This window comes from Ambystoma mexicanum, chromosome 4p, assembly GCF_040938575.1.
Source record: "Ambystoma mexicanum isolate Mex_15411 chromosome 4p, UKY_AmexF1_1, whole genome shotgun sequence".
Classification (NCBI taxonomy): domain Eukaryota; kingdom Metazoa; phylum Chordata; class Amphibia; order Caudata; family Ambystomatidae; genus Ambystoma; species Ambystoma mexicanum.
In genome coordinates, this window is record NC_090927.1 from 476,321,960 (window position 1) to 476,344,007 (window position 22,048).

Here is a 22,048-nt window from a genome sequence, read left to right on the forward strand (position 1 = left end):
GGTACACAGACCAAAGCATAAGCCTTCTTCAACTTACCCAACAGTAATTCTAGGGCAGTCATTCCTCCTCATACTCATTTAGTATAGGTCACACCTATTCATGGGGAGTAAAACCATAACTTGCTTTCTGATTACTTTCAGTAATACAAGGGTAGTAGTAGACCATGTCAGTTATGCAGTGACACTTGGCAAAGAAATTGCATGCTAAACCAACCTACAAGTATACTTATCTGAATAGTGGAGCACTCATTCAAGGAACAGTAGAAATCTATAACTATTGTTCAGGATAACAGTTATACTAGATGAGTAAGACCTTTTGGTGTAATATACAATTACAGTTTCTTTTCAGCTCAGTGGAACACAGACTGAGGTAAGCAATCATTTTCTACACTAATTTAGGATTGAACCAGGAAGATCAAGGTCCGCTGCAGCTACATAAAATCTTTTAAGAATGACACACAGCTATTCTAGGCAGGTAAATCCTAAGGATGTAATATATTACAGTTGCTTTTTAGATCAGTGGAACACAGACTAAGGTAAGCAATAACTCTTTAACATATTTTAGGATAGTGCACAGCTAACTCAAGTTAAGTAAAACCCATATACTTTTTAAAGAAGCTACCAGCAAATTAAAGGTAGATATAAACCTAAGACTGCTTAGCATCTGTATAAAACAGACCAGGGAAGGTAAAACCCAATGTTGCACTTTATGAATGAGTCAATGTTATTCTAGGTAGGTAAAACGTAAGGCAGACTTATTCTGAACAGGCTATACAGCAAGTTAGGGGGAAGCAATACCCAGTTAGGGAATTTATACACCTATTCTCTGAAATGATATGATATTTTATTTATATCACGCTTGTAAACAGGTGTTTCAGAGCGCAACAAGGCAAGGGAGAGGAACAGGGGAGAACAAAACCATGATCTTACTAGTCCTAGTGAGATTGAGAACGCGCATGTGCATGGGAGAGGGGGAAGGGAAAAGTGCATGAAGGGGGGAGAAGTGGAAAGGGTGGAGCAAAGGAGAAACAGATAAATAATAATAATAAATAAATAATAAAGGCAACAAGCAGTGGTGGTGCAGCCAGCAAGTGGTAAGTGCTGGGTTTAAGGCAGCAGACAGGGTATGTCTGATAAGTATGGAAAGAAAAGAAATGGGCTAAGGGACTGTATGGGTACAGATACAGACCCCAGTGCAAGGAGTGGCTAGGAAGCAGTGCAAGAGGGTGGCAGGGTGAGCAGGTACCTGTGCCCGGAGGACAGAGGGTGGCCAGGTGCACAGTGCAGAGAGAGAAACAGATCAGCAGGCGGGAGTGGGGGGGCGAAGGCAGAAGCAAAGAGGAAGGCCTTTAGGTGCTTCCGGAACCGGAGATGGTTCTCCTCAAAGAAATAGTGAAGCCAACAACATTATTTTTGGGAAAGAGGCACAACACATTCACAGGTGAGTACATTAACCTTTATATATTCTTTTCAGAATGGCACAACACATTCAAGGTAAGAAATTTAGGAACTGTTCCCTCCAAGTTAGTTACCTACCTTCCACAAGTAAGTACTTTTCAAACACTTGCTATTCTTTTCAAGACAGAATCCTTTACTTATCCAGCCCTTCCCTAGCATGAGTTCACCCAGAGGCAGAAGAGGGACGCTAGTGCTCCAGGTGCCAGCTGTAGGCAGGGTGAGATGGGGTTCATTTGCGGAAAAAGTCAGAGGTCTTGTGAAAGACTGTTCAAACAAGCAAGTAGTTCACTTTAACGTTAGTTAGGGTCCAAGGACTTCAGAGAAGACACCCTAGGACGATTCCAGCAGTGGGCCTGGATGAACTGGATGAGAGGACTCCCAATCACAGAAAACGCCTCAATAGATACCCCAGCCAACACAGTACCTCAGCACAGAAGAGTTGTAGCAGGAAGATTTCAGGATCTGCAGCCAAAAACCCAGTCGATGGATTCCTTTGTCATAAAGATGGAAGACAGGACTCAAGGGGATATTGCAGCCGGGAAAAGGCTCCAGGCAAGAGTTTCTTCATAGCTGGACGCGGCTTTGTGGTTTTGGCGCCCTTTTCAGCGGCAGAAGAATACTGAATATCACTAGTTGGATTTGCATCACTTGGAAGGTCCAGCCACTCTGGTGAGGGGACTTTTAGGACTTTGATCATGTCTCTGGAGTTCCAGCAGGATACCACCAAAGTTTTGGCTCAATTCGGAAGACTGTGCAACGCACACTGGCTCGAGGTCCCATGCTATTGGGGTATTGCAGCCCTGCAAGGTCGCAGCATGAAGTGGGAGGTCTCAAAATGCAGGTCTTCTTGAATCTAGTGGATGTCACCAGGCCCTGGGTCGGGGCCATTGTTTTCGAAGTCCCCAGGTCGATTGGAATGAAGGGTTACAGCAGGCTTTGGTTACAGAGTAGGCTCTCCGGTCGATGGAATTCACTACACCCGTTGTTTCTTCATCTTCCTCTTCGGTTTCATCTCCAGTAGTCGACTTGTCAGCAGCTTCCAGGTTCGGAGTATTTATCAGGACCTACAGCACAACTTTGCATTCTCTCCCTGTGTTTTACAGCAAGAGGCGGCCTCGCTGTCCAATCAGGACAGCCAGCCCCCCATTGGGAGTTTGTCCCTTTCAGGCAAGGTGAAAGAGAAAGGGCTGCAGACTTTTTTACTCCTCCATCGCTTCTGGCCTTTCCAGACACTCTGGAGACTGGGCGGGGAATCTACAGGATTCCTGCCAAACACAAGACAGCCACTGAGGAGGTTCCCACCTAGAATGGCAGGGAAAGACCAAAGAAACAGCAAGCACACAAGAAATGTCAAAAGACGCAGCACACCATTGTAACAAAATGGTGGCCCTTCTGTGCATTACCGAAGCTGAATGAACAGCCTGCGAGTAATGAAGACTAAAGTCATAAAACTCATAAAAGTAGTTAAACTGCCACCAATAATTCAGGGAAACTTGCAATTGTGGCAAAATGTTACCAGGTAAGTAAAAAAGGGGATACAGTGTATCCCCCTGCACTCCACGTAAGGTGGGGTGTGCTGGCTCACTATATAAAATGTAAAGGGGGATGAAAATCCCTCTTTACTACTTAAGTACTGTAGTTCACCCAAGTACATGAAAGAGAAATTAACAGGGGAGCCTATGGCTGCAACCCAGTCTAAGCCCAAAAGTTGTAGGAAACTATAACGTCAACCATACACTATGGAGAGACATAAAAACGTCACCCATAACAAAAGTAAGAGTAGGTGAGAGGGGAAAAGATTCCCCTTCACCTAGGGACATGGTCAAATAGTTACCCAGTTACAGAAAAATGTTCTGGAGTTGACACAGGTCAGGAAGATTTATCATAGATATCAAAATCTTACCTAACATGTTGCTATGTATTTTTCACATTAAATCTGATCACCTTAACTCTCTCCTAACTACGTTTTTTAATGAATATATAGTGGTCCATTACACACTTTGAATTGATGTAACTGAACACCTTTGGAGGGTACGAAACACATTATTCACGCAATCACTTTTTAGATGTCTGCAAAGTAATCACATATTTAATGGTTTTACTCCTTGCAACCTTCTGATTTGGAGTCCTTTTGAAACTGAGAGTCATACATACCCGGCAGGGTTGTGCATTTCTTTTCTGATAAAAAGTAACCCATGAGTAAATATATATATGGAAAAAGGTTTTTACAAAAGTTAAGGGTAAGCCAAACGATAACATTAGAAATAATAACGTTAATGTAAGAACATACAAATAATATCAGTACATTCATAAAAATATTTTCAAATCAATCATGGTAACCTTAACACACCCTTCTTTTGTGTGTAATATGTTTCTTGGATTGTAAAGGTGGTGTCATTTCTTTATAAATATTTGTGTTTGATAAAAATGTTAAACCATTTTTATTGATTGGTTTTTAATGTGCATGACATTTGGTCTGCTTTTTTTTTTTTACTATTTATTATTTAGTCATTATTTTGTAATAGAAATAGCATGTTTGTATTAATGTCAAAGTATGAAGATTATAATATAAATATTACAACGTTTGCAAACTGTATACATTATGTATATATTTGTTGAAATAAATGTGTTGAAATAAATGTAACTCTTTTTTTGTTTAGAGCGTGTTTATGTATTGTTTTTATTGTGATGTTAGCTACTAAAAAATCATTTGTTTGTATGCATACAATTTTGTGTGTATATAATATTTGATGTTTTTCAGTTTCTCAGTGAGTTTCCATATTTGATTTTTAATATATTTTTATAAATGTATTGCTAATATACTTTTATGTTTTTTACCGTAATGTTATTACTTGCCCCTGAGAGAAACAGAGAGAGTACAGTAGAAAGCATATGCTTGGCAGGAGAGTAGACCAAGTTATCACCCGCACCCACATTAGAATCTGAGAATAAGAGGGTCTGGGACCCTTAAAGCAAAAGATAGATCAGAACAAAATATAAAGTTGGCAGGAGAGTACACCAAGGAGGAGACGAGCTTCTAAAGTAGAAAAAGAAGGAATCCATGGGAAGGCTAGCCCATAATCCTTGGAGTAATACATTTTGGAGCATTTCTTTTGTCGTTTTGACCACCCCAGACATTGGGAACTTTTCTGTTGGCAAGAACTGCCATTAACACTTTAGTTTGGATAAGAACACCCTTGCACATTAGATTTATGTTATTAGTGTTAGGGTCAGAAATAGGATTTTTGGAGCACGACAGTGACTGGCTATTTGTTTGACATCCTGTCGTTTTCCTTGGATTTCTTTGAGGCAGGGAAACCCCTCTTAGCTTTATGAACAGAGAGGCCATTTCCCCAACCCTTTTACTGGCTAATAAAAGTTATAACTAAAACTATGCCACCTTTGGGTCCAAGCCTTACTTCTGCACCCTTAAAGTACTTATTTTACTACTGTATACTTACTGAATTGAGCTGCTCAGTCCTGAATACATGTGCAGTGTTTTGTGTGAATTGTTGCTAAAAACGATGTATTGAATGCTCCTTCACTTTCAACAGGACGCCTGCTGAGAGCAAATCAAATCAGTTTTAACTGGGATCGTTTAGCATCTTGGATCAATCTAACAGAGCAGTGGCCTTATCGAACATCCTGGATAATACTGTATCTTGAAGAAACGGAGGGTGTTCCAGATCAATCAACCTTAAAGACAATCTATGAGAGGTAGACTGCACTAATTGAATGGGGGAAGCTATGCTGCGCTAGATTTCAAGAATGATTACATGTTGTTCAATTCATAGTATTGGAATCTACTAATATCAGCTCTGTGTTTTTAGATCTCCCCTTTTTTTAAACAGCTGTACCATTAGTATTTGTGTTAATAATTTCATTAAAGATTTTGGAGCTGTCACAGCAAATAATATCCATTACATCATGAATATTAGACTTTTGTTTCCTTAAAAGCTAGAGATGCACCTTTGCCACCTTCCCATGTTTGCCAGTACATGTTAGTACAATCTTCTATTATGCTTGCTTCTGAACATAGTTATACCGTTTGCTAACGAGATTTTTTATCACTTACTCCATAAAATGTATATTAGCCTAGTGATTGAATGGCTTATAGTCGCACACGCTCATTGAGCAATGGCCATTGCTCTTTTTTTCACGATGTAATATGTGAATCAAATCATGCCATGCTCTAGTGCTAAATGCAGAAATTATTCTGATTAGCAAGCCTTCCGTTTTCATTTTACAAAAATATTGTAATGAAAGCATTGTTCTAAAGTGATTCATGGATGTGGACTTAACATGCCTGCTAACTTTCAATTTTACTTTTAACACTCAATTGGCCTCATTACGAGTCTGGCGCTAACCGAGCCCGAAAAACCGGCAGGTTACCGCCGGACTCGTATTACCATTCCGCCTCTGTGATTGCCGGAATTACCAGGACATTACGACACCGGTGACCCAGGAATTCCGGAGGCGGAATTGTGTAAGTCCCCATTCCCAGAGAGCCCCATAGGACTCCATGGGGATGGGGACAATGGAAACACTGGTTCCGTCTATGACAGAGCCGGTGTTTCCATGTCTGCCTGTAGGCGGGTGGTGTTAAACCCGCCAGGTCAGACCTGGCGGGAGTGGCACCTCCCGCCTGCAGGACTCTTAATCAGTCGGTCCAGAAAGAACGGTGGTGGCGGTTTTATCACCACCATTCTTTCCAGACCAGCAGGGTCGTAATGAGGCCCAATGTCTTGATGCGCTAATGGAATCAATGTAGTGCTCGCATTATAAAGTATAAATTAAGGAAACTTCTGCATACTGGGAGAAGACTTTATAAGATGCCTAAAGAGAGAGAGCCAGGATAGGATGTTAAAAGTTAAACCTATGCGCCATGGGCATTTTCTCCATTATGAGTGCTTGACTGACTATGGCCTGGGACCATGGTGATACATGCACGATAAACCAGTTGCTACAATTGGAGCAGAATTGAAAAGGAAAAGCAACCATACGTGTTAACCAACCTTGGAAGTCAATGAATGGAGAGAACATAGTAATTCTCAAAGTACAAAGATATCTCTCTCTGTCCTTACTGTGCACCAGCCGCCGCTGGGGGTGACGTCGGTCATTCGATCCGTGTCAAAGCGGCTGTCTCTAAGCATAGATATGGAAGTCATTCAGTCTCTTCTTTTCATATTAACAAGGATGTGTCCTTCCAACATTGTTCTCAAATCCTCAATCTACAGTAAAGACAGCACTCCATTGTGGCACCAGGGCCTATGTGAGAGTTGGGTGCTTAGGTAACTGTACTCCTTGGCTTAAAATTGAAAGGGTTTGTGGCAGGGGTACGTCTTGGCACCCCTTTTGGTACTCTTTATATACCAGCACCTTAGGAAGCACCCTGCTTGAAGGTGAAGTGGATGTACCATGTTTAGGCTTAAAAAGAATGCCTGTCGTGGTGTATGCAGGTGACGTGGCTTGTATCGCTACTAGATATGTGCAGTTCATGGCTTCCCTAGATCTAAAAGTCAATGCCGTCTAATTGGTGGTTCTTAGTTTTACATCGAAAGATTGTAATAAAAGGTGTTTTTTTTAAACTACCAGGCCAGGTGAAAGATAAAGAAGAGCATTTATTTTTCTTACTTTGGGTGACTTTTGTAAAAAATGTGAGGTGCTTTGGGCAAATTAGTATTGCAGCCAGAAACGTGACACAAAGTACCGGTATTGTGAATAAGTTCTGGATTTATTTGGACACCAACTAGTATTTTTTTTATAAGTCTGTTTATTAAGTTTTACAAAAGAAGCTATATGAATGTACATAAGCAGCAGGGTCACAAGAAAAACAGTATACACAGTAATCGTTGTAAGCTATACATGGAGCACCAAAGTTCTCTGATTGCGGGGGGTGAGTGGGAGGGCTCCCAATGGCGAGGGCCACCTGCTTCCTTTTGGATAGTGGTCGGTAGTTCAAGCTCAGTTCTTATTCCCCCTACATCCCCCAAAGTTTGGGAAATTTCCGGGGGCACCCCCTTGGGGTGTAAATGCGTCGTTCCAGGGAGGGACATCTGCTTATTTCATTGGACCATTGATCTATGCATATTGTATCTGCAGAACCTGAAGCAGCAGTGGTTAATCTCTTCCCCACTCCTAGTGCCACCCCAAGGAATGCTTTTTCATACTTGGTGAAGTCCGTTTCACCCCACATCCCCAATAGTATCAACTTTGGGTCTCTCTGAACTGGGGACTCCCCATTATCTTGGAGAGTCTAGTGATGCACGTCACCCAAAACTCCTGTAATACTCTCCACTCCCAGATCATTTGAGAAAGGGTGCCTTCTGTTCTTTTACACCGGAGGCACTCTCCACCATTGGTTCTTCCCCGTTTAGCCATCATTGTTCTAGAGTAGTATGACCTGTGTAGTATTCTGAGCTGTAACAGTCTCAGCTTGGCATCAATACCTATTTCTCAAGGCAACATTAACACCTCCACCCATTCTTCTGCCTCCAGTGTGCCCTGGTCATTTTCCCATTTTTCTTTCAGTTTTTGTAAGTTCCCTAGTGCCAAAGGAGTTAAGCGCTTGGTAAATAGTGGAGGTAACCTTAGAAGAGATATGGTCCGGGAGAACATTTGTCTCTAGGGGGGAACAGGCGGGTATATCAGCAGGGCTCAGGAATTGGGCATTGATGGCATGAGTGAGCTGCGTGTGTCTAAAGCTGTCCATAGGTTGCAACCCATATTTCCCATTCATAGTCTCAAAATCTAAAAGTCGCCCCTCTTGAATAATATCCGCCAGTGTGCATAAACCACGCTACTCCCAGGTTCCAAGTATCCCATTCTCTGTATTCTGGGGAGGTATGTGTTGTGCCACAAGGGCTAGATCAGTGTTGGCCTGTCGTCCCATCCTATGTGTCGGTGCGACCTCCTCCCAACCTCGACGGGTATGCAGTGACATTCTTGGTATCCCTTTCAAGCTCTTGTTGTCATCGTACAATATCTGGAGGGGGAGAAAGAGCCACTATCACCCATTCCTACCCGAATATGCAGGAGCATTGGGTCGCCATGCAGACACTCATTTACCATCCCCGTTTGTGAGGCCCAGTAGTAGAATATTCGGTAATCCTATACCACCCTCCTATACTAAGCGCTGGAGAGTCTTAAGCCCAATGCAGGGTTGTTTGCCACTCCATAGCAGTGTGCATAGGATCTTATCAATAGTTACAAAGGTTTCGGTGGGGATGGGAAGTGGGGCGCTCTGTAGGACATACAGGAGCCTTGTAAGCGTCATCATTTTGAACAGTGCTGCCCTTCCCAACAGCTACAGTGGAAGGGACTGCCAGTGTGAAACATCATCCATGAATCTATCCACCACCGGTTGTAGGTTAACCCTGAGGAAATCATCTAGCGTTGGACTGACCCGTATGCCCAGATAAGTAAAGCCCAACACCGAGACTCGGTATGGACAAGGTTCAGGAATCGCTGCATTGCCCCCTGGATGTTTATTCATGCAGAATCCCCCAAAATGTTTGGAATTCCAAGAGTCTTCGACACGATCGGGCAGGAGACCACTGTGTTGCCGAGGTATTTAAGGAGGTCATCCGCATATAGCAAGACTCAATCTTCCCCTGCCCCCGGTCAGGTGAACCCAGACCAGTTTACATCTGTTCTTAGTCTAGTCGCTAAAGGTTCGATTGCGAGAAGGAACAGTAGAGGTGAGAAGGGACAGCCCTGTCTGGTCCCACGACCCAGGGGGAACATCCTAGATGATTTCCCATTTACCCTCACAAATGCTTTGGGAAGAGTATAGAGGAGTTTGACCCATGACATGAAGCCTTGCCCGAATTCCATCCGTCTCATAATCTCCCACAGAGCATTCCACCCCACTGAGTCAAAGGCCTTCTCAAAATCAACCACGAGGAGGGCCAACGGTTCCGGGATCTCAGATGCTCGGTCTAGGGCAATCTGAACCCTGCGTAGGTTCATTCGAGTGGATTGGCCCAGCATAAAGCCACACTAGTCTTGGTGGTCCAGAGATTCGATCACCCCAAGCATTCTGTTAGCCAGTATTCGGGCCATAATATTTGCTTCCCTGTTTATTAATGATATGGGCCTATATGAGGCACTGCGGTCCGGGGTTTCCCGGGTTTGGGAATTACAATGATGTATGTCCTCTGGGGATCCAGGGGGGGAGCACACCTAGCTCCCTACTACGGAGGAACATGCAGTGCATGTGCCCCATCGGTGCCCCGTCCAACCGTTTCCATATCTCCACTGGAAAACCGTTAGGGCCAGGAGTCTTCCCCGATTGCAGCTGCATCAATGCTTCCCCCACCTTCTCCTCGGTGATCTCGGAGTCAAGCTGCTCAGCATGTTGTCTAGAGAGCTGAGGAATTTTAATTGAATCAAGGAAGTTCAAGGTGCCTGTTATAGGCTCCCCCTGCCAGAGGGGTGAAGAGGGGGGGGGCAGAACAATCATTCATAGTTAATTGGCAAAAGACTCTGCAATATCGGAGTCCCATGTCAGCGTTTCCCCCTCTTCCACTCGAATGGCCCGTACCTGCCCCTTACTTAGTTCCCGTCTCTCTAACCAGGCCAGAGTTTTTCTTGCTTTGTCCCCGTCTCATAAATCTGGCTCCAGACCGACCAATGGGCCGCCCGAGCATTAACCAACGGCAGAGTTCCTCACAACCTCTTGGGCCGTTATCATGGCCTCATGTGCAGTGTGAGTCCCCTCTTCTAGCAGTCGTTCCTCCCACCTGTCCACTTGACTCTCTGCCTCGACGACCTCTTTTAATGTGTTGCTTATGGTGAGCAGCTACCAAGGAGATCGCTTCCCCACGATGGACCATTTTATACGCTTTGCATCTCGTGATTGGGCAGTCCATCGACCTTTGATTAAGATCTGAGGTCTTATTGGAGAGTCCTTCCGCAATTTCAGCTCTCCCTAGATATGCTGTATGCCCTTCAATTTTATCAGTAGGAGGGAGTGATCTGATATCCCTCTTGCGAGGAATTCTGCAGATATTAACCTATAGGCCATATTCTTGGGAGTGAGGAAATATTCAAGTCTGGAAAACAATTTGTGTGCATTGGAGTAAAATGAGAACCCTATGTCTGAGGTGTGCAGTGCCCCTCATGTATCAAATAGCCCCATTGCTTCCACAAAGGTATATAATTTGGTCGGGACATCTCCAGCCCTGTTGCCCCTGTATGTTCCTTCTCGGGCGACCTCCATAACCTCGTTAAAGTCCCCGCCCACAGCCCAAGAGTCTGCCTGTTCTTCTATTATTATTGTTTGTAGCTCACTGAGGAGTTCCACTGTTAATGTGGGAGGTGCGTAGGCTGCAGTGAGGCACCAAGTCTTTCCCCAGATATCACCAAGTACCACCACAAACCTGCCTGAGGGTCCACTCTCACTTTCTTAGCCTGAAATGGCACTCGCTTATGAATAAGAATCATAGTGCCCCTAGAATCCCTAGAGAACCCAGCCTGATATGTGTGTGGATATTCAGACCTTCTAAAGAACCCGCAGTTAGTACCCACTAAGTCGGTTTCTGTGATGTAGGCACTATCAGGGGAATATCGATTAAGATAATGAAGCACCAGCTTCCGTTTTATGGAGGACCGCAGGCCGTTAACGTTCCAGGTCTGTAGGGAGACCTGTCCTACCTGTGTCATGTTTGCGTGTACCTTGTCGTGACACGCCTGAGGAGGATGTTGTTTGTCTTGGGGATCTCCCTCACGTCAGGTGCACCAACCAATTTCAAACCCTGGTGTCTGCTCCATGCCAATCCTGCCGCTGCTTCACATTCGTACAATTCAAACCACAACTGTTGAAACGTTCTAACTCTAAACATTTGAATCTCTCATTCCTCGATCTGGGCGTAGAGGGTACCTTGTTACGGTTTTCTACCCAGTGTAATTGTGAACATTTAAACCCATTTCTCCCACTATCTACAAACCATACCCGGTGAACTCCCCCCCCCAACCAGAAGCACATGTCGCCCACAATCATATGACTTTAAACACATGAAAACCTAATTGGGGAAACCCTGGGGTCTGTCTACTTCTCTTCGCCTCCATCCGGGGCTGCCAGACTTAGGGTCCCATTCGAGGGGATTGGGTCCTCCGACGTATTCCATATCTATGACAGGTAATGTCCACAGCTGTGCTGCTTCGGAAAATCTTTGGCGTCTGCGTCCTGCGTCGATGACGTCGATGCGCCGTCCCCGAGGACCTCCTCCGACGGCCGACGTCACCCGATGTGATAAGTAGGACGCACGACGCCCATAGCCTCAGTTCTGTTTTTTCCGCGACGTGTTCGCTTCGTGAATCTCGGTATGCCTCGACTCGTTGGAGTTTGCTGTTTTCAATTCTCGGTTCGTTGAACCTGTTCGGTTTTTTTGTGAAGACCTGTTCGTGGCAATGTCTACTTCGTCTTCAACCCCGCGTCCGGGCTTCAAGAAATGCGGGGACTGTGGGTCCAAGATCTCGGTCACGGACTCGCACGACGCCTGCCTCTGGTGCCTCGGGGAGGCCCACGATACGGACGACTGTCTCGACTGCCAGTCGCTCACGGCAAAGGCCTTGCGGGAACGCAAGAAGAAGCTGTCGAGAGACACCTTTTTGGCAGCAAGGCTGAAGAGATCCTTGAGAGGTTGTAGACCTCCAAAGCTGCAGCGAAGTCGTTGGGCGCTGCAGTTCGACAACCTCTGCCTTTTCGTCCTAGGGGACAGCAATGGAGGGCTAGTTCCTTTCGCTATTACTCGTCCTTCAGTAAAGCGAGGGGAGCTAGCAGTCAAAGAGGCCATCGTAAGAGTGCCACAGGTGGAAACAAAGGTACTCGAGGTGCCAAGGCCGCTCGGGCAGTTGCCTCTTTGCCCTCAGGCAACGCCGCAGCCGCTACCACTCAGTCATGAGGCCAGGTCCCATGGTTCGCCGGTTGGGGGAAGGCTGGCGCAGCATCTTGTAGAGTGGCAAGCCATTACTTCGGATGTGTGGAGATCATAACCCACGGCTACTGTCTTCCCTTTCGGCAGAGGCCTCACGACAATCCACCAGGGAACCTCTCTTTGAAGAGTCCGGATCCGCTCCTTGCGCAGGAAATTCAAGCCCTGCTGGAGAAAGGTGCCATAGAACTGGTGCCTGTAGCGGAGAGGAACAAGGGATGGTATTTCGAAGAAGGATGGGGGATTGAGACCCATCATGGACTTGCGCCGTTTGAACAAACTCCTCAGGGAGGACAAGTTCAAGATGGTAACTCTTTCTCAAGTCCTCCAGGCCCTTCAACTTCAGGACTGGTTGGTGTCTCTCGACCTCAAGGATGCTTACTTCCATGTGCTGATCCATCCCAAGCACAAGAAGTACCTGAGGTTCGCGGTTGGCGACTCGCACTTTCAGTTTCGTGTCCTGCCGTTCGGATTGACCTCCGCCCGAGGGTTTTCACCAAGCTCATGGTGGTGGTGCAGCGCATCTCAGGAAAGGGGGGATTCACGTCTACCCCCTACCTGGACGATTGGTTGATCAGGGGGAGCGCTCCCGAGCAAGTCCTGGATCATCTGTCCGTCACCTGCCACTCCCTTCACAGGCTGGGCTTCTCCCTCAATTTAAAGAAGTCCCATTTGACACCAACTCCAGTACATCGGAGCAGTGCTCGACACGTCCCTGGGGCAGTGTTTTCCTCCTCAGGTGAGGGCTCTTCACATTCAGCAGATGGTGCACAAGTTTCAGCTTGCCCAAAATCTCCGAGCGTCCGAATTCTTGAGACTGCTCGGCCTCATGGCATCCTGCATTCTTCTGGTGCCAGAGGCTCGTCTGCGGATGAGATCTTTGCAGTGGGCACTCAAGCTCCAGTGGTCTCAGTCCTCCAGCAGGCTGTCGGACCCTGTTCAGGTGCCGCCTTTGGTAGCCCGGGACCTTCTGTGGTGGGCCGTCGAAGGCAATCTGATAAAGGGGGCCCCATTTTGGCTGCCCTGGCCGGAGGTGACGATTGTGACGGACGCATCCCTCACGGGATGGGGAGCTCATGCCAACGAGTTGACAGCGGTCGTTGGTCTCCGTCGGAGTCCAGACTCCATATCAATCTGTTGGAGCTGATGGCCGTCAGGCTAGCCCTGAAGGCTTTTCTGCCGACTGTGCGTGGAAAGAGTGTCCTGATTCTAACGGACAACACGGTGGCCATGCACTACCTCAACAAAAAGGGGGGGGCAGGGTCACTTCCGCTGTGCAGGGAGCCGATGCAGCTCGAGTTCTGGGCCATCCAGCAGGAAGTTTCGATCTCGGCTGTTCATCTGGCCGGAGACGACAACGAGACGGCGGACGCTCTGAGCAGGCAGAGCACGATCTATCAGGAGTGGGAGCTGGCTCAGGAGATTCTCCTGGAGATCTTCGCCCTTTGGGGGAACCCTCAAGTGGATCTCTTCGCCTCCAGTGTCAACCGGAAGTACGAAAGGTATTGCTTGCGGGAATTTCCTCCAAAAGGAGCCTTAGGAGACGTGTTCGTGGTGGAGTGGTCATTCCCACTGCTGTACGCGTTTCCTCCAGTCCCCGTCATCCCGCAAGTGCTGCGGAGGTTACGGAGGTTCGGTTCCCGGATGATCCTCATTGCTCCGGCGTGGGCCCGGAGGACGTGGTACCCGGACCTTCTCGACTTGTCCATCTGCCCTCCACGTCGTCTTCCCTACCGAGACGATCTGCTCTCACGGGAGGGGGGTCAGGTTCTCCATCCAGAGGTCAGATCCCTCAACCTTCACGCTTGGCTTCTGAAAGGTTGAGGTATAAGGATTGGGACCTCCCTGAAGACGTGATGGAGGTGTTGCTCTCGGCCAGGCGGCCGGCAACAAAGTCTCTGTACCGTTGTGTTGGAGGAAGTTCTGCGACTGGTGCAGAGTTAAGAATGTGGATCCTTTTGTTTGTGACATTCCCATGGGTCTGTCTTTTTTGCTTTCTTTGGCCCACAGGGGCTTGCAAGTGGGGACCATTAAAGGTTACCTGGCGGCGCTGTCCATATTTAAGCCCTCGTCTGAGGAGTGTTCCTATTTTAAGATTCCTTTAATTTCGCAGTTTTTGAAAGGGCTCACTAATTTGTTCCCTCGTCACCTTTTCTGGTGCCAGGTTGGGAATTGAACCTTGTTCTTAAGTTTCTTATGGGTGCTCCGTTTGAGCCTTTACATTCTTGCCCTTTGAGGCTGTTGACTCTGAAAACTGTGTTTTTGGTTGCGGTTACTTCTGCTCGCAGAGTGAGTGAGTTACAGGCACTTTCAGTTAAGCCACCCTTCAATGTGTTTCATAAGGACAGGGTTGTCCTTAGAATTCGTCCTTCTTTTCTTCCGAAGGTGGTTTCGGAATTTCATTTGAGCCAGAAGGTTGATCTTCCGGCGTTCTATCCTCCTCCACATCCTGATAAGGAAGAGGAGAGGCTCCATAGGCTTGATCCTCGGAGAGCGTTGAGCTTTTATATTTCGCGCATGTCCCGGGTCAGAGTGGACGATGAACTTTTCATTGGTTACGCTGGAAAGCGTTTGGGACAAGCTGTGACGAAACAGACTTTGTCTCGTTGGATTATTTTAGCTATCTCCGAGTGTTACCGCTTGGTGGGTAAGGACCCTCCGGCTGGCTTGCGGGCCCATTCTACCAGGAGAGTGGCTGCGTCTACTGCCCTGCAGAGGGGAGTTCCTATTCGTCACGTCTGTGATGCAGCCACCTGGGCTTCAGTACATACTTTTGTACGTCACTACTCCCTCGATTCCATCAGAGGGCAAGATCTGGCCTTTGGCAAGGCAGTTCTCTATTCCGCAATTTGATTGGGCATGCTAAATTTGTATTCTAAATTCTTTCCCACCTCCTTGCTTGGTACTGCTTTGGGAGTCTGTCATAGATATGGAATACGTCCAAGGACCCAATCCCCTCGAAGAACAAGTTACTTTCTTACCTGGTAACGTTCTTTTGATGGGATGGTCCGACGACGTATTCCATATCGCTCCCTCCCTGCCTTCCCTGATGCAGAATTTCTTTTGCGATTGCAGCTTGCGTTCCGCAAGGCCTTGTGTGTCTGACTGGCAGAAAACTGGTGGCACACGTTCTGGGAAAAAACTATAACTGAGGCTATGTGCGTCGTGCGTCCTACTTATCACATCGGGTGACGTCGGCCGTCGGAGGAGGTCCTCGGGGATGGTGCATCGACATCATCGACGCAGGACGCAGACGCCAAAGATTTTCCGAAGCAGCACAGCTGTGGACATTACCTGTCATAGATCTGGAATACGTCGTCGGACCATCCCATCGAAAGAACGTTACCAGGTAAGAAAGTAACTTGTTCTTCTGGGATCACCTTATGTGCTACTGGACTTCAGGTGTTCCCTCCTCGCTCTGGTGATCCTACGTTTCCATCTTATTTGCATGTTGGTGTATTTTGCTCAGGAGTCTGAGTGTCACCAGTGTTATCCTTACGGGGTGTACAGTCTCTCGATCTGTCCGGGCACAAGGCAGAAAGGACCTGTTTCCAACCATTACCAGGTCTCGCAGGGGTTTTGGAACACGTGGATCGTACTGTTGTAATACAGCTTAAAGGTAGCTGGGAAGAAGAGCTCATATTTGATGCCCATAGATGAGTTTTTTCTTTACAGAGTCATAAGATTGTTGTGACTTCTGGACTTCTCTCGTATAATCAGGGAAGAACCCTATCCGGTTGCCGTTGTATGTGATCTGACCAGTTGCTCTCGCCATATGCAGAAGTGTATCGCGGCCTCTATAATTCATGAGTCTGGCGATCACCGTGCCCGAGGGGGGCGTTGTCGGTCTGCCAGCTGGGATCCTGTGCGCTCTCTCAATGGAAAAGAAGTTCGAGAGTTTTTTAGTGCCCATGATGTCTAAAAGCCAGCTTTCTAGGAAGAGTTACATGGAGGGCCCCTTTTCCCGGAAGGCCAAGTATGCGTAGATTGTTGCGGCGAGACCTCCCTTCACTGTCCTCTCTAAAATGGTGAATTTCTGCACCATTTGTTCCAGGCGATCCTCCATTTTCTTCATGGTGTCCTCTGTGTCAAATTTCCGCTGCTCTGTTTCTCTTATACGGGATGTCAAGTTTCTTAGGTCCTGACGTAAGAAGGAAACATTGGAGGCGAAGCCATCAATTTTGGTCTCCACCGATGCTCTGGACTCCCAGGTGGCCGCCATAATGTCTGTTTGTTTGTTTATTTATTTGTATGGCGCACCTTACCCAGGGGCAACAGGGCGCAGGCACAAGATAATTCGAAGCTTACAATGTTGCAGAAATATACACTTTGAAGTAGTAATAAAAATAATCAGAATTACAGGAATAAGAAATATACAAATCTTCATACATACAAAGTCAATATCTATGCAGGGGTAAATATACAGATATGTACAGGGCTGTTAGAGGCGGGTAATCCTGAAAAAAAATATTCAGGATTACAGGAATAAGAGGTATACAAATCTTCAAACGTAAAAAGTCAATATCTATACAGGAGGTAAGTGCACAGATGTGTGCAGGGCTGTTAGAGGCGAGGGCAGAATCACGAACAAAAGTATCACTATCTATACATAGGTGTAGAAAGTGCAGCTAAATACAAGGGTTATTGGAGTTAAGGTGACTGATGAGGTGTCTTCTAAAGTGCAAGTATGGTTGGTCAGCTCTTAGGTTGTGTGGCAGAGAGTTCCAGAGCGTGGCAGCTTTCACCGGGAAACTGTTCCCACCAATGGTGGAGAGTTTGAATCTGGGAATTATCAGACGGTTGGAATTGATAGTTCTTGTTTGTCGGATGGAGGACTTTCTCTTTACCTTGTCCATCAGATAACTGGGGGCGGCATTGTTGAGGGCTTTATGGGTTAGGGAGGCCAACTTTAGTTTGATTTTGTTGTCTGTAGAGAGCCATTTCTGTTGGCGTCTAGTGGTTGATATATGATCTCTCTTGTTAATGCCGAGGGCAGCTCTCAAGGCATTGTTTTGTAAGATTTGGAGCCTGTGGATAATGGCTTTGTTAGCACCGCTATAGAGGGCATTACAATAATCAAGCCTAGATAGTATGAGTGCTCTTGCCAGGATCAGGCAGCTGTCATTGGATAGGAATGGTCTGCCTGCCCTTATTAATTTGCAAGTGTACGCAGTGGTAGATGCTAGTGAGTTGACCTGTTTAGTGAATGACATAGTGGCATCCAGATAAAGGCCAAGGGTTTTTACTTCCCTGGATACTCTGATGAGATTGCCATCTATGTTGAATTCGGCATATTCAAGGCCTAGTTTGTTGATATTAGCAGGTGTACCTAAGATGATGAGCTCTGTCTTGTCATCATTCAAGCATAGACCATGGGATGCCATCCATGCCTGAATGATGAGATATACCCTATTCAACCAACTCTCTGTCCTTACTGTGATCCCCTGAAAGTGGGAGGAGAATCTGAGTGTCATCAGCATAGTTAGTGTAGGTGACACCCAGATGGTCCAGATCGTCGAACAGGGGTTTGGTGAAGATGTTATATAGTGTGGGGGAGACGCATGAGCCCTGCGGGACTCCGCAAGTGATAGGAGAGGGGTCTGCTGCTGCTGAAGGGGAGAAGACTCTCATAGTTCTCTCACTCAGAAAGGATTCAATCCATTTGATAGCTTCTGGGGAGAAATGAGCAGCTGAGTCAAGGTGTCTGCAGAGGACCTTGTGGTCAACGAGGTCGAAAGCCACGGAGAGGTCGAGTAAGAGGAGGAGTGCTGTCTTGCCCTTGTCCCTCAGATCATCAATTTGGGTTTTCAGATCGATATGGGCTGTTTCCGTGCCGTGTAATGGGCGGAAACCTGATTGTCTGGCGCCTAGTAGCTTGTGTAGTTCTAGGTATTTTTGAATCTGGACATAGGCAACTTTGTCCAAGATTTTCAGTAGGAAGGGTACCGTTGTGATGGGTCGGTAGTTGGTGGGGATGAGGGGATCAAGCGTCTGTTTTTTGAGGAGGGGGAGCACCCAAGATTGTTTTAAGTTGGAAGGGATAATGCCTGAGGAGAAAGAGGCGTTTATAAGTTTAGAGATAAAGGGCGACAGGTCTCTGGCTGCATCCTTTATTATGTGTGCAGGGCAGATATCGCCTTTACAGTTTGATGGTTTAAGAGAGAGGATGATTTTCTCAACCTCAAGGGTGGTAATAATAATAATAATAATAATTTGGCATTTATATAGCGCTACGAACCCTCAGGTATCTGAGCGCTGCTTATTATTACCCACGGTGTGTGGTGCTCATTTATCGACCTCGGAAGGATGAAAGGCTGAGTTTGGCCCTGCCGGGATTCGAACCTGCGTTAGCAAGCTCTGCACCGATGTCAAAGCGAGCGTTCTACTCGCTGTGCCACTTGACCGGCTTGGTGGTTTTAGAGAAGGTGAATGAGTTAGTGTGTGTACTTGGTGAGGCTTTGGGCGGAGATGTGGGAGGGTTAGTGAGGTTTAGGGAGTCTTTTTTTAGTTGAATTTTATTTTGTAGGGTGTTTGTTTTATTTGCTAGTGCTTGTTGGATGTCTGTGCACCAGGTCTGGTTCTTAGTGCAGGTGTCGGGTGTGGCAATGGGTGACTCAAGTTCCTTCAGTATGGAGAAGAGCTCCTTCATACTTGAGTTGGAGTTGGCAATGCGGATGTTATAGGAATTCCGTTTAGCTAAGCAGATTTCAGCTTTGTAATGACGAGAAATCGTGTCCAGGATGGCTTTCTTTTCACTGGAGGTGCATAATTTCCAATCAGCTTCACATTTTCGCTTTTTTAGGCGGAGGGCTTTGAGTTCGGGTGTGTACCATTTGTTTAAATGGGTTTTAGGCTTGCTGGTGCGAAGTTTGAGTGGGGCAATTTTGTCCATGGTAGTTAACATGATTTTATTATATTCGTGAACTAGTGTGCTGGGATCTAGATTGTCTGGCAATGCGTTTAGGGTTGGAAGGATAGCTGGGATGATTTTTTCTATTGAGATATTTTTCTTGTTTCTTGTGAGGCAGGGTGGTGCCAGTGACACGGTTGAGGTAGGTGAACTAGAGGTCAGTAGGTTAAATGAGACCAGCGAATGGTCGGTCCAAGGTAGTGGTGTGGTGGCGGAGATGACCGCTGAGCAATTAGCATCAGCAACCCAGTCTAGGGTTCTACCCTTCAGGTGGGTGGGTAGGTTGACTTTTTGTGAGAGTCCGAGTGATGAGATCGTATTGGCTATGGTAGAGGCATGTATGTCTGCTGGGTCGTTGAACCCTAAGTTAAGGTCCCCTAGTAGCAGTAGTTGTGAAGTGGTTTTCGCATTGTTAGAAATTAGGTTATGTAGATCTTCCTCAAAGGTTCCGAGTGGACCTGGTGGTCTGTAGATCAGGTGGATCGTGAGGGATTGGGTATTATTTATGGGGAGTTTGGCGGTGAGGGATTCACACGATTGCAGAGTTTGGGTCGGGGCTAGTCTGAGAGCTAAGCTTACTTTAGATATGATGGCGATGCCACCGCCCCGGTTACCTACCCGGTCCTGCCTAGATATAGTGTAGCCGTCTGGGATGGCCAGCATTAAAGATGGGCCTGCTGCATTGTGGAGCCACGTTTCAGTTAGAGCAATAAAGTCTAATTTATCTTTGATAATTAGGTCTGCAATATCAAGGGCATGTGCGACCAATGATCTGGTATTGAGGAGAGCCCCTTTGTAGGAGTGTACATCCGTTTTTACCGAGCTGTTTGTATGAATGATAGGTTTGGACTTGGTTGTGGGGATAGTGGTGCCTTTGGTAGAACTTTTGGCTTCGCATTTGGAATCAGACAGGAATCTTCGGGGCGGCTCATAAAGTTTAGAGAGTCTAGCGCGAAGTTTGTTGTTTCTTTCGGTGGTAGTGCAGGGGTGGGAGGCAAAAGTTGTAGGTCCTGACTTGCAATGATATCTTGGGTAGGAAGGGTCAGGATAGTACCTAGTTGTGTAGGGGTCGTTGGTGAGACTAGTGCCTGGCTGGGGAGGGGGGGTTCCTGAGTCAGTATCCTGGAAGAGGATGTCTGGGGATGCGGGCGAGGCCATTGCATAGAAGATGAGTAATATAGTTAGCATTTTCTGCAGTACTGCGTTGGCGTTGTGTGAGCAGAGTGGGAGTGGCAATGTAGGTGTTATCTGAGAGATTGGGTAGGCAGGGCGAGAAACAATACAAACACGTACAGTTCAATTCGGGCAGGGCAGTAAAAGTGCAGTATGCAGATAGGGCCGTGACATCTAGATTCAGTTTGTGATCAGGGGGTGAACTTTGGATTGCGGTAGGAGCTCTGTGGGCTCTGGGAGGACAAAGGTGGCTTTGTAAACAGAATATGCGCATGAATAGTGGTAGGCAGCAAATATGCGGTGGGGTAGCACCTAGATTCAAAATAGCATAATTTGGCAAAAATGCAATGGGGTAACATCTAACTTCAAATAGCACAATTTGGCAAAAATGCAATAGGGTAACACCTAACTTCAAATAGCACAATTTGGCAAAAATGCAATGGGGTAACACCTAACTTCAAATAGCATAATTTGGCAAAAATGCAATGGGGTAACACCTAACTTCAAATAGCATAATTTGGCAAAAATGCAAAGGGGTAACACCTAACAGTCCTGTGGTGCACGCGGGTTATGCACTTTTGGTTACTAATTCCTGGGGTGTCACAGACACACATAGTGCTGGAGACAATGGGTAGCTGGGAGTAGTGCAGTAGTGTTGGCCAAAAGTTACCTGGAATAAGATGGGCATAGGGTATGGCAGACGGCAGAATCAGGCATAAACAGGCACAGAAACAGGTGGCAGGTGGCGGCGTTGGCTTACCTGGAGCGGTAAGGGCAGAGTTCCTGGCCCCTGGCTCCTATGGCTCCAAACAGGCACCCAACAGGCCTTAGTATGGCCTTCGTAGGAGCCGTCGGCACATCCGCCTGCCGGCGGATGTAAGGAGCTGGATATGCGAGGCTTAGCCTCGTTGTGGCGCCGCGATGCGCCCGGCATGCGGGGGACAGGCAGGAAGTAGGACAAGGCCAGGCAGGCCTTCGTTGCAGCTTACCAGCTGTTTCAGGGATCCAGCGATGGGGAAGGGCTCCTGCCCTCTTCCCTTGGATGGGACGACGAAGTGGGGGCCAGACAGGCACCCAACAGGCCTTAGTATGGCCTTCGTAGGAGCCGCCGGCACATCCGCCTGCCGGCGGATGTAAGGAGCTGGATATGCGAGGCTTAGCCTTGTTGTGGCGCCGCGATGCGCACGGCATGCGGGGGACAGGCAGGAAGTAGGACAAGGCCAGGCAGGCCTTCGTTGCAGCTTACCAGCTGTTTCAGGGATCCAGCGATGGGGAAGGGCTCCTGCCCTCTTCCCTTGGATGGGACGACGAAGTGGGGGCCAGACAGGCACCCAACAGACCTTAGTATGGCCTTCGTAGGAGCCGCCGGCACATCCGCCTGCCGGTGGATGTAAGGAGCTGGATATGCGAGGCTTAGCCTCGTTGTGGCGCCGCGATGCGCCCGGCATGCGGGGGACAGGCAGGAAGTAGGACAAGGCCAGGCAGGCCTTCGTTGCAGCTTACCAGCTGTTTCAGGGATCCAGCGATGGGGAAGGGCTCCTGCCCTCTTCCCTTGGATGGGACGACAAAG

The 22,048-nt window shown here is 47.2% G+C and overlaps 1 protein-coding gene across 4 annotated transcripts in view; it reads left to right on the plus strand.

Moving 5' to 3' along the window:
- The window catches only part of KIDINS220 (kinase D interacting substrate 220), a 1,499,978-nt gene that overhangs the window by 1,128,614 nt on the left and 349,316 nt on the right, over positions 1 to 22,048 (plus strand). For all 4 annotated transcript variants that reach the window (XM_069606010.1, XM_069606012.1, XM_069606011.1 and 1 more), the window contains exon 23: positions 5,013 to 5,175. In XM_069606010.1, the coding sequence (XP_069462111.1) occupies positions 5,013 to 5,175 (163 nt within the window). The remainder of the gene's footprint in view (positions 1 to 5,012; positions 5,176 to 22,048) is intronic.